Source organism: Cheilinus undulatus, linkage group 19 (assembly GCF_018320785.1).
Source record: "Cheilinus undulatus linkage group 19, ASM1832078v1, whole genome shotgun sequence".
NCBI classification, from domain to species: Eukaryota; Metazoa; Chordata; class Actinopteri; order Labriformes; family Labridae; genus Cheilinus; species Cheilinus undulatus.
Genome location: NC_054883.1, coordinates 4791313 through 4809034, shown reverse-complemented (window position 1 = coordinate 4809034; position 17722 = coordinate 4791313). Strand labels below are relative to the sequence as shown.

The window sequence follows — 17722 nt, the reverse complement described above, 5'->3', positions numbered from 1 at the left end:
GCATGTTATTCCCAGGCAGCATAATTAATACAGTTATTAATGAGCACAGGGATCAGGGCTCTGCTGCTTTCATGAGGAGGAGCAGCGGTCGCTGGCGAGGGAAATGATGAAGTGTGACCTTTGAAGGTGCGTGTATGTCTGTGTGTGATTGTTGGTGTGCGTCTCCGGTTAGTCTCACCTACAGCGCCATCTCACACCGACGACACCTCCCCTGGCCCGACTCTAAAGATTGCCATCGCTCAATAATGACAGTATAACACACTGATGACACTGCCAAGTCCACCACTGGGGTGACCCCGAAAAGTCTGCCATCTGACTTTCCTGTGCCAGTAATACCTGCAGTCCCACGCGCTTCTAGTGAAGGAATGCATGCCAGAGCTAACACACATGCACACTAACACGCACACATTCCTCGTTTTGACTTGTAAACAGAGCCTCTTGGGTGGTCTGGCCCTTTAGTGAATCTCTCCAAACTCTCAGCTTTCTCTTTTCTTCCACCGGACAACCTCCTGCAACTGTAACTACTTTGCTGCTAACGCTCACACACCTCTGGCCTGGGTCCGAGCCATAGGCGGATCTGCCAAAATACGACTGGCAAGCAGCTGCTGCACAAAGGAAGCTGGGGAGGAGGAAGAAACATTTTTACTTTCACTTTTTATTCAAAGAAAGTTATTTTAGGAAGTTACAGCAACTTATTTCGTTGAATTATTGCAGTTAAAGTTCATGTCAGAATCCTTTGGTCTGAGACGATTTTGGCCCTCCCAAATTTTTGACAGAAATGTTCTCAAATGTTTTTGAGAAAAAATTGAACCTTTATCAAAAAGTTTGCCGGGAATTTCAGAAACTCTGACAAAGATTCCCCAAATCTCCTCACTTGCTCTAACACATTTCACTAAACAAATTACAAATGCTACTGAAAGAAATAAATATACAGTTGGGATATTTCTTGAGTTACAAAAAGCATTGACCATAAACTATTTTGTCTAAATTACAGAGGTACGTTAAAAGAGGACTGACTCATGATTGGCTAACCAGCGATTTGGAAGACAGATACTGATATGTGCACAGTAAAAGTCACATATTTTACTCCTTTAAGACAAGTTTATATCGGTCTCAGAGGTCCCTAAAAGGCCTGTGAAGTTTGTTGTTGAAAATACAATCCAGTATTGGATTTTTACGTGTCTAAAAACTCCTCTGTTTCAGCCCTGCTCAGAACGAGCTGTTTTTTGTGTCTGTAGCTTTAAATGTTACTGAGATGTCCGACTCCGCCCTTGACCCTGCCCCTCTCAGGAAATGGGTGTGGGTCAATGGATGTGGCTCTCCTTATCCTCCTCTCAGCTGCAAAGTAAGAGGAGAATCAGGAGAATCGGGCTGAACTCTCTTTCAAGTGGGGAGGGCCAATCGAACCTGGGGGCGGGGCTAACTTCCCACATGACATCATGAGGGAGAAATCTGAGAACGGCTTGGTTCAGCACACATTTTCTGAAAGCTGGAGAAATAGAGGGGGGTAGGAAATAGATTTTACTGATTCTTGGGGGGGATTGTGGACAGGCCAGGGGCAAATATTTTTGCTAGAAAAGCCTAAAAAAGTGTATTTGCATAATATGTCCCTTTTAAGAATTAATTCAAACCTTCTGAAGGCTACATCTGGGGTGCCACAGGGTTGGGTACTTGGACCATTATTGTTTAAAGTATATTTACGAGTTATGCTTGGTTTGTAAGTCACTGAAGGCTATTTTATAAATATAAATGGTTTAAAGTTAATGAATTAAAACTTTACCTTGGCAAAAACCACATAATTTTGGAAATCATCAGACTGACAGTAAGATTAGAATAAATGGAGTTGAAGTTGAACCAGTGCAAAAATGTATTTGAATTGAATTTATTTTAAGGTTTATTTCAGTTATTTTTTTTCAACCAGGTTTTTAGGTATGAGAAACTAATGAATTCGTTTTTTTTTAGTTTTTCTTTTTTTTTTCTTTCTTTTTTTTTTTTTTTTTTGAGTTTTCAGATTTTCAAATTTTAAAGTTTTTAAACATTTTCTCAAAAAATCCTGAAAAGTTTTGTGCCCATTGGGTAGAGCAGAGGCTCATAAACAGAGGCTGTAGTCCTGAAGGTCATGTGTTCGCTTCCTTGTTTCAGTACTGTCAGGTAGAAGTCTTCTGCCTACTCTCGTTTCCAATCTCTCTTCTGCTGTCCTATCTAAAAAAGGCAAAAAGTCCCCTATAATTGTTATTTATCAAAAAAATATCCACAATAGTTTTCTAAAAAAAGTTTAAAAGCTTAAATTTCTGGAGAAGCAGCTTTAAAGTTTTGACAAATCCTGCAAATGTATGAAAAAAGGAAGTTATTTTGATTGAAACTTTAAATAATTCATCATGAATTGTAAAAATGAAGAAATTCTAATGAATAACAAAATTTACAACAACAACAAAAAAAAAAAATCCAGTTTAAACTTTTCTATTAAAGTTTCCAAACAATTAATGGAAGTTTAAAAAAAGAATATCACAAACTTTTTTAAAAATATATGAAGAAAGGCTTAAAAATCTTTGACTAAAGTTCTTTTTTTAAAAAAATGCATATTTCATGACAAGTTTTTAAAAACATTACAACCTTGTTTTGTCAGCATGCTCTTACCTTGTTTGACACCTCCCAAAGGAAGAGGTGACAAGGATTAAGAAATAATTTCCCGATCTCAATCTTTTCATTTATGAGCTTTTTTAGTCTCAGTCTGTTTCACAACAACTTAAAAACTCCTCACAGGAGTGTTGAAATGCAGAATTTGTTTCAAGAACATTACGTAGTTGTTACATGAAAGCTCTTAATATTTTTGACAAAGGGAAGTCACTTGTAATGGAAATTTACTAAAACTACAGATCTCAAGTTACTTTCCAAAGCCCAGAAACCACAGAGAGAGTGCACTGACCTCTCTGTGTCTCAACGCCGCTAAAGGAGCAGAAGCAACACACTACTTAGCTCATTTTTTTAAGGAAAGACAAGATGAGCAGACAAAGAGTTGATATGCTGCTGTTTTAAGACTCGTATAAGGATATCAAAAGGTTTAGTGGTGCAGTATAGGTGTTAAAAACAGCTCCATCCTGTTCTGCTTGCAGCCATAAGCTCCGCTTTGTGAGGGATGTACATGAATTATAGATGGGCTTTAATGACAGCTGCCCAGCCTCACGTCTCCCTCATGTCACTTAACTTTTCATGGATGCAAGTTGAGTGGCACCAGCTTTTGCTCTTCTTCAGCTGCTTATTATGTAGTAAGAGGACTAAAAAAAGGCTATTCAGAATAAATCTAAATGCACCCATTTACTATTCTGCAGCAGCTACCTTCAAATGTTTCTTAAAAAACAGCCCATTTAATCTTTTTCATCCTGATCAAGGTTTTGGAGCTACAACATGAGCAATGCTGAAGGCAGACATCTTTAGAAGAAATCTGGCTCTTTTAAGTTGAATTTATTCATTTAACACAGCAGCAGTCATCTTGATTTAATGTGAGGTATAAATAAGTGCTGGTATTTAATCAAAATAATTATTTGAGTTAATCACATCACTACGCTGTGATTAATCATGATTAACCACAGCAATTTTTTAATAGTTTAAGCATATCTTTATGTTTTCAATTTTTTTTAAAAGGTTGTCATTGTCAAGTGTTTTATTTTTTATTCTTTTAATCATGTACAGCAGATTGAAAGTGCTGATCTGGGTTCTTATCGATACCACTATCAATACTTTCTATAGTTCGGTAGAAAGACAAAATAAGAGCAAATATTTAAACTTCAAGTGTTCTTAGCTGAGTAGTGCTTGAGTTAAGAAGCTATGATTCATTCTGTCACATCTATTTTATATCCCTCAAATATAAACACACATTCACACTGCATTTATTGAAGTTTCTCATCAAAAACTAAATTTTCCCATTTTTATGTGACATTTGAACACATGATAACAAAGAATAGAGTTGTCTAATTTACTGAAGTTACCTGAACGCATCATATTTTAAAGCTTGCAAATTAACTTCAATTTTGCTGATTCCACCGTGGATTTCTACACAGCATAAATATTGTTAACAAACAGGACTGTCTCAAAGTTTTGGAGCATTTTCAGCATTTATCTGAGCAGCTGAAGAAGAAAACTCTCCTGAAGCAGCTGAACAGAGTGGTATGACCATGGCTTGATCCCGTGTTGTTGTTAGCGTCTTTGCTAACATTAGCAAAGATGTTCTTTGCCTGAAGGTGGAATTTAAGACTCGGTGTAAAGTCAGTTCATCACTGCAGCATGTACCCACAGTTTTGGTTTTATCTTTACTAACATTCTCCAGCTTTTTAAAAAGAAAACCGCCGTTAAGCAGACCTGGGTCTGTCTCCTCACTCATCACTGCTGGCTGTGTCTGACCCTCTCACCTCTTCACCCCCAGGCACTGAAACATCCACACTGGAGGACTACGGGAGCAAGTTGTGGTCAAACTTAGTCGTATGATTAAATTGTATTATTTTTTTAACACGTTAAGGATTCGAGATTAATCACAAGCGCGTTAATATTAACAGCCCTAGTACAAGTTTGTGTCAGACTTTGTGCTGAAGATAACCTTTGGCTTCTTTTTTCTCCAACGGTCTTCATGGCTCGGTCATAAGCTCCAGTCTGTCATGAGCTGACTCTCATAATAATAAGTGTTTAAGAAATTGCTCCACCAATGACTTATTTGTGGAAGTGCTCATTCACAAACTCAGAGACTTTAATCCTGCTTTCTCTTAATTTCCTGATCAGAGGTGTGTCTTAATTGGTCAAAAATGAAAGATTAGGGAGTTTTAATCACATCGTAAGAGCCCATAAACACTCTCTTCCCTCTCCCTCCGTACCGTCTCCTTCCTCCTTGATTGACTTGGGCTCAGACACTGCGAAACACTGCATGGTCTCGTATTTCTGCGGCTGCGGCTCATGCTCGTGCTGCTCGTCCTGGCTCTCGCTGTGCGGGTTGACTAGCATTCGGCAGTTGAACGTGTGGCTGTTTCTCCTCGGACCCTCGCTGGACCACGGGACGCCGTTCACTGCAGAGAAGCAGCAGAGAAGGAGCATTCTTTAGAGATTTACAATGTGGCCTCCGGGGGGGAGGGGGGGAGAATTTATTGGATGAATTTTTACTGCAGCCAAAATAAGAGGAGATCGGGAGCCAAGAGAGGCTACCACACTGTGGGTTGAAGACATAATGAGAGCAAGACAGAGAGAATGAAGGCGGAAAAAAGTGTAAAAAAGGAGAGAGCAGTTGCTGGGTAGAGATCAGTCATAATGAGCATTTGGAAGCCGGAGCCCTGTGCCATCTATCCACAGCCATGCATCACAGCCAGGCCTCCATATGCATGTCCTCTAAAACATCTCTGCCAATCTTTCTTCTGCTCTCCAACACTTACACAGGCATGAGCAAACGCCACACACTTCTAAAAGAACAGGAGCGATGTACAGTCACACACACACACAACTCATTTAACTCTAGCAAAGTCCCATCACACTCCATCTGGTTTGTGATCTCATTCGGTTGCATTGATAATCTCCCAGTATCTGGGACACAGCCCACTGATCGTTTCCAGGGTGCTCGGCTCTGTGCTGCTCCCCCACCCAGATGGCTGGGCACTCAGACCTCAATCCGAAGCACCGGGAGAGGAAGAGGAAGAGGAAGATGAGAAGCGACTAAGAAAGAGCTCCTGACATACATTGCTAGCACCTTCTTGTGCAGAGGAAAAGGAAGAAGAGGGCTAAACTGAAGAACAGAACCAAAAAAGTTAATTGTTTGCCTTGCAAAAATAAAGGGCAATGCTAAAAAAAAAAAATGCTTTTCAGGGAGGCTTCACAAATGGAAAAGCAAGAGCATGAAAATGGGAAGTTGGCGAGGGCGAGAATAACACGCTGAGCGGAGAGAAGGGGAAGGAAGGGCATGAGATGAGAATATAGGAAGGGAGAGATGCTGCTGACAGGGGAGAGATGCTGAAAAAGGAAGTTAATTAGCTGAAAAGGGAGGGAGGGAGGAAGAAGAACAGAGGAGTGAGAGCAAATGTCTGAGCTGAGCATCAGCAAAAGAGAAAATGAAGAACCTATAGGTGTTACACACCAGGTCGACCCTGTATATAAAGCTTTAACACTTCTTCTCTGCAGCAGTTTACGATTTAATACAACTTACATAAATATGAAACAGCCTCCTACAACACAGCAGTCTAAAAAGAAATGATGGATAGCAGACTGTAAAACACAAGAGATGAAGCCAGGGTGTAAATGAAGAGAGTTATGAGCGGAGGTGGGAGTGATGCAACATGTAGGACATACGTACCAAGTGAGGGAAACAGAGACATGAAGCGCGAGTGACGAGGCGAGACGGAAAGTGACAGGTGGACAAAAAGCTAGAGAGCAGTGCAAGGGGAAAAATAAAGCTAGAGGCTAACCGAGGGATTTGGGCAGCAGGTTCTTGATGAACTCGGCGTGATCCCCAACGTGCAGCACGCTGTAGACGCTGGTGTTCATCAGCTCCTCCTGGTTGTAGCGCAGGTACTGGGTGACATTCTCGGACACGAAGACGATGTTGCCCTCCATGTTTACCACGAAGAAGAAGCCGTCAAGGGCCTGAAGAGGTGAGAGGGAGAAAAAGAACAGAAAATAAGAACAGATACTTGCTCTTGAAATGGTGTATGCTACTGTTGTTGCAAAACTACTTAGAAATGTGAAAATAGATCCAAGAATGGGTAAACAGATCTACACATGTGAACTTAGATCTACAAACACATATGTAAATAAGAGAAGGGCATGCAAATCCAAAAATAAACAAATCTGCACAAATATAAGTTCACTAGGGATAGAGGATATTGATGTTTGCTGGTACTGATATGAATATGATTTAAAACTCCAGTCCTTAAATGCACTTTAAGTTTAAACAAAGAAACAAACATCAGTTCTTAGAACACAATAAAAAATTCAGGAATGAGAACGAACAAAGAAAAAGACTTCAGCTTTAGTAGGTCTGTTGGTCCTGCCTAAAACTCAACAAACTTCTCCAAATGGCCAATATTTACCTCCAGTATAGGTCCATATTTACAGTTTATATAGCCTAATGGTTGTAAAGAACCATTATAGATCATCCTTTTATTAGCTCATATGTGCTGGTACCAATATAATACCAATAATATTGCTGATTCCTTGAGTACACAGATCTATAAATGCATACAGTGCTGTGAAAAAGTATTTGCCCCCTTTCTGATTACTGATGTTTTTGCATATTCATCACATTTAAATGTTTCGGATCATCAAACCAGTTTTAATAACTCACAAAGACAACCCAAGCCAATATAAAATGCTGTTTCCAAACCTATCTAGCCCTGTGTGAAAAAGTAATTGCCCCCTGAACCTGATAACTTGTTGTGCCACCCTTGGCTGCAATAACTGAAATCAAGCGTTTGTGATAACTGGTGATGAGTCCTTCTCATCACTGTGGAGGAGTTTTGGCCCACTCTTCTTCACAGAATTGTTTTAACTCAGCCACACTGGAGGGTTTTCCAGCATGAACTGCCTGTTAAAGGTCCCACCACAGCATCTCAGCTCAGACTTTGACTTGGCCACTCCAAAACCTTCATTTTTTTTTTTTTTTTTTTTTTTAGCTATTCAGAGGTGGACTTGCTGGTATGTTTTAGATCGTTGTCCTGCTGCAAAACCCAAGAGCTCTTGAGCTTGAGGTCATGAACTGATGGCCGGACATTGGCCCCCAGGATTTTCTGTGGACAGCAGGATTCATTGTTCCATCAATCACAGCAAGTGGTCCAGGTCCTGAAGCAGCAAAGCAGCCCCAGACCATCACACTGCCACCACCATGTTTGACTGCTGGCATGATGTTCTTTTTATCAAATACTGCTATTTAACGGGCCGCACACCTTCCAAAAAGTTCAACTTTTGTCTCGTCAGTCCACAGAATATTTCTGTAAAAGTCTTGGAGATCATCAAGATGTTTCTTGGCAAATGTGAGACGAGCCTTTGTGTTCTTTTTTGTCAGCAGTGGTTTTGGCCTTGGAACTCTCCCATGATGCCATTGTTGCCCAGAGTCTTTCTGATGGTTGAGTCATAAACTCTGACCTTAACTGAGGCCAGTGAAGCCTGCAGGTCTTTAGATGTGGTTCTGGGTTCTTTTGGGACCTCCTGGATGAGTTGCCGTTGCTCTTTTGGAGTCATTTTGGTTGGCTGACCACTCCTGGGAAGGTTCACCACTGTTCCCTGTTTTCTCCATTTGTGGATAATGGCTCTGATCGTGGTTCACTGGAGTCCCAAAGCCTTGGAAATGGCTTTGTAACCTTTTCCAGACTGACAGATTTGAATCACTTTGTTTCTCATTTGTTCTTGAATTTCACTGGATTGTGGCATGATGTATTTCTTTCTGAGATCTTGTAGCCTACTTCACTTTGTCTGACAACTTCTAAACTGCATTTTGTCTTTACTTGGGTTGTCTTTGAGAAATATCAAATTTGCTGTGATGATCCGAAATATTTAAGTGGGATATATATGCAAAAAATCAGAAAGGGGGTAAATACTTTTATGTCACTGTATATGAGGCATAAGCAGTCCCTTGTTGGACAACCTGATGAAAAAGTAATCAGACTTAATATTCACAACCATCAGTCTCTAAAAGTGAGTCTAAGACGCCATAACTGACTATAGTGTTTAAAGTTCTAATAGTGTTTAATATTAGTTAAAGATCCCATTAATAACTGCTCCATAATTCTGATAAAAACAAATCTTAGAGTAAAATTAAAGCAAAACTCAGAGGCTCAGAGCCTCTAATGGTAGCTCATAATTTCTGTGCAGAACTTAGTTGAGTGTTGAAACATGCAGCACATCTCCGTTGTATCTAAAGAGAGGTGATTAGAACAGTGAGTGCTCAGTACATCCATCCCTGCTGCAGATGCTCAACATCAGCATGACTGATAAAAACAGGATAAAAGCATGTGCCGACAGAGATTGGAAGATGTGCAAGAGGAGGAGCACTTAATTGAAAGAATACAGCCTCAGGTCAGCCATTACACACAAGGCTGTGTCAATTAGGCCATCAAATTACACAAAGCTCTTAAAAAGGGATTTCTCCTGGTTGTAAAGCTGTAAAATCCAGTGCCAAGATAAGAAACTACTGCCAAGGTGTCTGTGCATCATCTCTGCTGAAATGATCATACATGCAGTTCACATTAAAGGAAACATTTGCTTTGCTTTTCTGTTTGAGGAACAATTCAATAAAGCTCTACTTCGTTCTCTATATCCTTGATGATTTCTGTAAATCCATTTCCGCACCTGTGCTCAACCAACTGGCTGAAAATTTGGGGTGAAGCAACATCTTCGATCCCAGATCAAACATGAGAGACAGAAGTTTTCCCTCACCGGCATTAAGACAGCATGAGCTGAAAATAGACTTTAAGGAGATCTCATCTATCACTACATGAAGCTGAGCGGGTTTCCAAAACGCAACACGGGTTGTGCAAGTCCGGCCCTGTGTGAGGAAAGGCCGTGTACTGGACAAAGTAGGGCAAACAGAAACAGAGCAAACACTCTTTTGGTGCCAACTATTGCCGTCTTTCAGACAATGTTGCGTAATGCAGTTAGCCAATAGCTTAATATATAATGCTGTGATTAAATATACACTGCAGAGGTGAACAAACTGAGACAAATTAATAGACTGAATAAAGATGGCTTGAGAAACCACACTCTATTTGTATGTTCCATTTTTTACTCAACATGTGACCCTATAACTTTAATCTCTGCAGTATTATATAGAGGGTAGTGAATGTGTTTAAACTCCTGACTCTCTCAGTAAATCCATGTTCAGTCCTAGAAGCGAGCTGTGGCGTTAATGAGGATGCAGCTGTAAACGCCGCACTTGCAGAAAGTCGCCGGTACCGCTGCAGAAGCTTAGCTGAACAATGATAAATACACTATCTCCGACAATTCCTTCACACTGAAACTCTGTAGCTGATAATATTTATTGAGGGCTTTTAATGTGAACATCTCAAATAGGAAATATAGCATAGTCATCAGAAGCGTTACAGAAGGTTGACATTACAGAAGTGAAACTTAAAACTACAGGAGTGGTTACAAAAATTGAACATAAATAGCTTTGAAAGTCTTTTTTCTTCATGCTTTGCTCAAATGAGTTCTGTGTGCCGTCACAGGTTTCTGTACACAATTACAGCCCTCTGTGTTGATGTAAACAACTCTCTTTGCAATAAAAAAGGGCATTTTTTGAGGGCTAATTACAGCTTGCTCTTACCCAAGAGGAAAATTCAGTTGATATTTGTTACACTTAATTCATAAAATTAGAGAAAAACAGGTTTCGATTCATTTTTTTCTTTGTGTTTAAAGAAGTACGGGAAAATATAGTTTAAAACTGTAAATCTTTTTCTTTCTAAGAAAACTAGGCCACATCGCCCAAGCCTGCTGGTGTCATTTAATTATTATAGAAAAAGCTTCTTCTTCTTTTTTTTTTTTTTTTTTTTTTTTACAGTCTAAATAAACAAGAACTCGTTGCATTTACAATGTAAAGTGAGTTACACTAGGACAGATGTTACATTAGGATAAATTATAGTCAACAACAGCACTGTGAATCAGTCTTCACATCAGTGCTTTAGTTACAATAGTTGGAATCAAATGTTGAGATGGATTGACACTGATTTAATCTTTAAATACAGTTACAGCTTTAGGGATAACTTCTATGATAATAAAAGGTTTTTCTTTTTTTTAATGAATATATGTAATAATTTTTATTTTCCCTTTTACTGTGATACATCTAGAAATTTAGAAAATATTTTGGAAAATTAAAGACAACTGCTGGTACTTCAATTAGCTAGTGAATTTCTTAAAATGTTGCCAATTTAAGACAGTTTTTCATATTTTAAAGAAAATATCTAGTAAATTTAAAAATTTGGGGAAAGGTAAACATTTTTGTCAATGAACCATTTTTAAAATTATTAAGATATATCTCATGCTTAAAATAAGACTTTTTCATCTAATATAAAAGTGTTCCTGTTTTTTAAAAAAAAATAAAATCATAGTGACTCTTAGTGCGTTTTGTAATTTATTTCAAAGATTTCTTAATTAATTTTTAAAACCATTTTTTGCAGAAAGAAAATGATTCATTTCTGTAAGACAAATTTAGGTAATAAAGTATTTATTTTGCCAATTTCTGCCGACATTTTGTTCCCATTTGCGCTCATATTTCACAAAGATTTAATAAGTTATTTCAGCTATGTCTGCATTTGTCAAAGACATCTGTGTTTGTAAAATAAATACTATAAATGTATTTTAATTAATATAAAATAATTAGAATACAGAAGCTTGTATAAGACAGTTTTTCCAATTTTAAAAATCTAAATATCCGAATAATAATTTTGCCATTTTACAGTTGTATTTTTTATCTGCAGATTAAAATAATGATTGCCGGTTTCATCAAGTTTTACCATTTAAAAAAAAATAAGTCATCAGTTAATAACAATAATAATTTTATTCGATAAGATTTATAGTTATGTTTTGACATTTATCTATTTAAAATAATATGAAAAATCATTTTGTACATCTTTGATTGTTTCACTAGTTTTTTTCATGAATGTATAGGCCATAAGCCCACTTCATACTCATGCATTAATACAGTATTCAGCTCCACCGTCTCATTCGCTGATGTTGTCGTCATACCACGCAGCAGAAGCCATATGGCTATCCAGGAATGTAAACTGTAGCACAGTCATGTGACACAGCATGATTTGCTACCAGGAGGTTAAAACAACAGCACACTGATGTTTTTTGTCTGTCTTCCTACACGCTCATGAAAGTTGGCGGCAGAGAGCCTATGAGCAGGGGGTCACAGGGCACGTGGGTGCATTTCCTGCCGACGGCCGTTCCCCTCGGAGCATCCTGTAATGGGCCCCGGGGCGGGCGGATGGGGATGCGGCCAAAGCGGGAGCGGGAAAGGGAGTGAATGGCCGATTGCTGTGTTTTGGGGCCGCTGAAAGATGGGAAAGCATGCAGGCTGCACTGGGCTATATTTAGCCGCCAGTTAGTATGTCGATTCGGTGACGCTGGACCAGGAGAGCTATAAATATTCCATGACAGGACAGATCTGGAGGCAAATGAAAAGAGGATAGGGCGGGAGAGAGAACTGAACAAGAAAACGGAGACAGAGAGGGAGAGAGAAAGGGAGGGAGGAAGTGAGTGAGTGAGAGGATGGGCTCAATGGAGTGATTCATTCGCCAGGCTGTTGCTTTCTTTCCCATTATACGTAAGCACTTCAGTGGCCCTCCGCAGGACAACGAGGCCATTGCTGCACTCGGTGATTTACAGCCAATCCGGGGCAGATACAAGACGCTGGCAGCTTTAAGTCCACACAGCGACACTCTCACATACAACCACGACTGGCCCGTTTGTGATTGTTCTCTTCATTATATCGCAATCAGGATTTAAAAAGGGTAGTATGTGAGCGTGAGTATGACTGGTTCAGTGAGGGCTCAATGACACCAAAGAAACTCACCTCCAACATCATTGGTCCCAAGGCATCTTTGTCAATCACACTTTGGCCTGTCGATGAGACATCAGCCTTCTGTACCTCCTCCTCATTCGCTGCTGCTGCTTTTTCTGTTAACAAGAACAATTAGATAAAAGTGTAAGTGCAAAAAAATAACACTGCTTCATTAAAAATAACATTTGCTTCAACATTTTGACCCACTATCTTATGTTCTATTTATTAGGTGTTATGTTCTTATGGGGACCAAACCACATCAAACATTCACGTCACTGAGGTTTACAGAGAAAAAATCATTTTCCGCCACCCCCTCTAAATTGACCCACATACTTAGAAAGACGTCGCTTGTTGACTAGACTATTAACAATCTTTGCGCCTACAAAGCAAACACATTTTGTCCTTTTGTCAAAACATGTTTCCATGGCTCAAACTCAAGCAGAGAGCAACAATCTGAGAGAAAGGTTGTTTTTACACGAGCATCCAGCTACCACGCTGGTGGCAGCCACCGGATGGGCTGCATTGTGTAAAAAAAAGGGGGGGCTATTATGATAACAGGGGCTGTGTAAACAACTCATGCTACTGAGAGAAAAGCAAGCAGCTTTGTGGTTAAGTGGTCATCACTTATTTTAAATGATGTCTTGTTTGAAACAGAGTCGAGGGTAAGCTACTAATGACTCAGTTATTATGTATACATCAAACAAGTCAACACAATAAAAAACAGACGGTGAAGGATCTTTTCTTTGACAATAAAAATCAAAAGATGCTTTCAAGGTAAAAAAGAAGCAGATATTAAATATATCCTCCAAAAAACCTGTTTAGTAATGACTTCCTGAAAAAAACCCTGTGAATTCAAACTCCCTCTAAGTTTGTTGTTTTCAGCTCTGAGTTCACATGAAAAAAACAACATTGTTTTATAATTTAGTTTAATTTTCTGTCTTTGAAAATAACGAAAATCAAGGGTTGCTTACAAGGTATAAAATGTGACACTTTTAGCAGATATTAAATATAACCAGGCCTGCCCACAGAAAAATGGGTCCCTGAAAATTTCAGTAAATTGGCACCGTTCCAGTTATGGACATATCAACCTCTGTGTTGGATCAGCAGATAAGAAGCAATGATGCTGACTTCCTTTCTTAACAATTTCCTCATTTTGGAGCTGAAAGTCTGTCAAGCTTTTATAAGGTGTTCATGTTAAAATGATCAGTTATCTTGTTAAAAATATGTTTAACCTTTTTTATGACTTTCTAACACCTTTTGGCCAATTTTTAGACATTTTTTTCCCATTTTAAAGGTCACATATTTTACCCCTTTAAGACAACTTTTTATTTGTCTCAGAGGCCCCCAAAACGTGCCTGTGAAGTCTGTTTTGTATTGTCTAAAACCCCTCTGTTTCAACCCTGCTCAGAACGAGCTGATTTTGTGTCTGTGGCTTTAAATGTTAATGAGCTGTCTGACTCCACCCCTCTCAGGACATAGATGTGGCTTAATAGATGTGGCTCTCCTGAGCCTCCTCTTAGCCGGCAGCTGAGAGGAGGATCAGGAGAGGAGGGCGGAACTTTCTTCCAAGGCGGGAGGGCCAACCGAACTTGGGGGCGAGGCTAACTCCCCACATGGCATCATGAGGGGAAAATCTGGAAATGGCTTGTGTGAGCACATATTTTCTGAAAGCTGGAGAAAGAGAGGGAGGGCGGAAATGGATTTTTCTGTTCTTGGGGGATTGTAGACAGGCCAGGGGCATATATTTTTGCTAGAAAAGCCTGAAAAGGTACATTTTCAATATAGGACCTTTAACCCATTTTTGACAGATCTACATTTTTTGGCCACTTTCAACCAATTTCAGTCACTTTTTAACCCCTTTTTCTGCCCATATCTACCATTAATTACTCATTTTGCTTCTTTCAGACCCATTTTTGCCCATTCTAACCCATTTTGACACTTTTAACCCCTTTAAAATACTTTTTCTTGTTCACTTTTGCCACTTTTAACCTTTTTTTTGGGTCAATTTTTAGCAATTGTTTCCTTTTTATTACCCAGTTTTTGACTTCCATATTAGCTGGCCAATATAACTGAAGTTTTAAAATTCTGACATCTTTAAATGCGAGGAATCTGTCCAGATGAAATCTACTGTGCCAGAAAATACTCAGGAAAATTCAACATGACTGAGCTGGTAGTAGTGATGAAGTTTCAATGCGACCACTGCATGAATGGCTCAGTGTTTGTACATATGATGGAACTGTCTTGTGTTCTTTTCTGCTCTTTAGTGTTTTTTCAGTGCCTTTAAAAAAAAAAAAAAAAAACTGAACCCAACCAATTTAACTCAGACTGATAGAAAGATATGAAACTGTTAAGCGCCACTAAATCCACAAACTTGGACATTTTGTCAACGTTGTTTTTACATGTGTTGTTTTACCTGATATTTTTCTATGATTTTCAGGATCCTGAAACTTGCTATGACTGCTTGTTTCGTATCCTCATTTTTCATTGGGTATTACTAAGGAACGCTGTCAAACACTGATACTGTTAGCTGGGGGTTCCTTCTCTTTCATATGGGCACTGATCTCATAACTTTTCTGGCAGTGTCTCCTCCTGGTGAGTCCTTAGTCTTATTGGATTTCCCAGCATGGATATACAGAGTACAGCTTGTTACATACACAGCTCCAAGGGTTGATATAAACAAACTAGATCTTTAAAAAACAGTGAAATAATGATTCAACAAGCAGCAGACAGACTTTCAAAATGAAAAACATAGCTCCTTTGAATCCTCTGCATGCTATGGTGCTTTAAATGTAATTATTAAGTGACTGGTTAGCTCAGGAGTGAAAACCAGAGTATCCTGTACGCTCCTGTACCTGCACTGTGGTGCTGTTCATTTGTCCATGTGAGTGATTGGGTTAATAACCATGCAGAGAAGCCTTATGTTCGGCGCGTAGGCTGCCCTACTTTTAGAGACGATGATGAGAGGCGGAATATGAGTGGGCTGGGGGGGGGACACATTTAACTGTCGCACCATGCCAAGAAGAGAGCGGACCATATGGTGGGAGAGTGTTGTGGTGAAAAGCGAACAAAATCCAGCCCTTCCTTTTTTGTTATTTTTTTTGGGTGGGGACATGTAAAAGCTGACACAAATGCAGGTCTGCCCCCCTCTGCTCTGCAGGCTCGTGCAACACCTCACAGACTTGCATTCATCTCTTTCAGCATTAATGATGTGTGCATCAGCAGGACCTCTGCAGGCCCAGCGGGGCCCGGTATACCAGCGCAGCTGCCCTGGGTGCAGACCCATCACTCAATGTCAGAGCAGCCCTCACCAGCTCTGCCTCCGTCTGCAGAGCGGTGCCACAGAGGGAGAACCTGCTTATTTAGGAGGGTGGAGGCTTGTAATAATTGTTACATGATCTGTAACTCTATCTCAAGTAGTATATTTGACTTTTTCACATATACTGAATGAAAATCTGTATCAGCTACTGCAATCTAGCCTCCACCAATGAGAGCCAGTCTCTGCTGTGCTGGCAGCAGCGAGCTGTAAAGAGAGCAAAGGAAGCTGTAAAACTCTGGGCTATGCCATTATTTTATAGGCGCTCTAATAAAAGACATCATTACACAGCATATGTCTGTTTAGACGCAACAAGCTGGGGAAAAACAGCCAAGCTGTTCTAAAGCACACAACTTTTTCAATTAGCAAAATTTATGCAGACAGCATGAGAGGAGCAAACAAGGATAATTAAAAGCTTTTTGGTAGGAGGCCATTTTTCACTGCTAATCATCACCGCACTGCACAGCTAGGAAACTAACCAATGAGCGTTATTAAGTCCCATTAATGTCATTTGATACCTCACAAATGTCAAAATAATTAGAGAAAATCTGAAGACAACAAAAGGTCTACAAAGGCCACCCTCACAATAGCTTATCTGTACTGTGCTAAAGCATGTTGGACCCCCAAAGTCAAGTTTGTTTGACTCTTGTGAGTGCTCTGTGCCATGTTCAAGCACAGTTCACTCCTTTGCGCCCCGGTATGGAAGGAGGAGGTGAGGTTTCGCATGCATTTACATTGGACATAATGTGCAGCAAAATCACTGTCTTGAACTATCGAGAAATCCAGGAGAATCAGATAATGATTTTTGAAGAAAATGGCTCAAATAACCCACAAAGTCAGAAAAGCTATCACCATATTCTCCACTGTGCTTATTCCAAAACCACGCTTCATGGAAACAAAGCTACTTGTCTGCTGTATTACAATCTGATGATGCACGTGCAAGAGGTAAGTGTGCTACTGCGCCTGGAGAAATGTAAGTGCAAACAAGTGGGGGACTGAGGAGGGGGGACAAACATGCTCCAGCACAGTTAAAGGTAACTGAAACTACTGTAAGTGCACCCAATACAGTTAATTTTGGCAGCAATTTTTAATTTTAGTCTTTATATGAAAGGTCTTAGTTTTAATCACATTTTAGTCATTTCTATCCTTTCTAGTTTTAGTCTGGTTTTAGTCTACGAAAACTCAAAAACATTTTAGTCTGGTTTTAGTCCATAAACAGTCTCACATTTTAGTCTTTACTTTTAGTCCAAGCATTTATTTTCTTGCCTAAATCTGGTACCAAACCATAGTAGTGTGTTCTCTGCACTCTGCTAAACCTGGAGTCCCTGCTTTCTACAGCTAAGAGGCAGAATAGATACAGCTGCATTGTTCTTCGAACAGATTTACCCACAGTAGAAAAATATCACAGATTTTGAATGTCCGACAAAAACTACATTACATTTTAGTGTAGTTTTAGTCATCTTGACAAAAACTAAACTTTTTTGTCAGTTTAAGTCATCACAGATCTATTTTCATTAGTCTTAGTCTAGTTTTTGTCATGGAAAAAAAGGCTGTTGACGAACATTTTTAGTCATAGTTTTAGTCGACGAAATTAACACTGACCCAATGGGAGACAATATGCAAAACAAACAAACACATAGAAGGTCAGATACAAAATATGATTGGACAGATGTGTGAAAGATGCAGTATCACTGTACAATAACAGCACATTATCTAATACTGCAGTGACAATACACTGTCTAATACTGCAGTTACCTTAAATCATTCAATGTTCCTTCTCTTACAACAGCATTTCCTAAAAACTTTCAATGTAAATGTTCATTGAAACGCTGAAATCCCAGACTTATTTGAAATTGGCACAAAGAAAACAGTGACGAAAGAAAACA

At 39.4% G+C, this 17722-nt stretch overlaps 1 protein-coding gene across 4 annotated transcripts in view; it reads right to left on the bottom strand.

Annotated features, from left to right (window-relative positions):
• The window catches only part of ncoa2 (nuclear receptor coactivator 2), a 112817-nt gene that overhangs the window by 41004 nt on the left and 54091 nt on the right, over positions 1 to 17722 (bottom strand). For all 4 annotated transcript variants that reach the window (XM_041813884.1, XM_041813887.1, XM_041813885.1 and 1 more), the window contains 3 exons: positions 12536 to 12639; positions 6435 to 6612; positions 4863 to 5051 (listed from right to left, as the gene is read on the bottom strand). In XM_041813884.1, coding sequence (XP_041669818.1) covers positions 4863 to 5051; positions 6435 to 6612; positions 12536 to 12639 — 471 coding nt within the window. The remainder of the gene's footprint in view (positions 1 to 4862; positions 5052 to 6434; positions 6613 to 12535; positions 12640 to 17722) is intronic.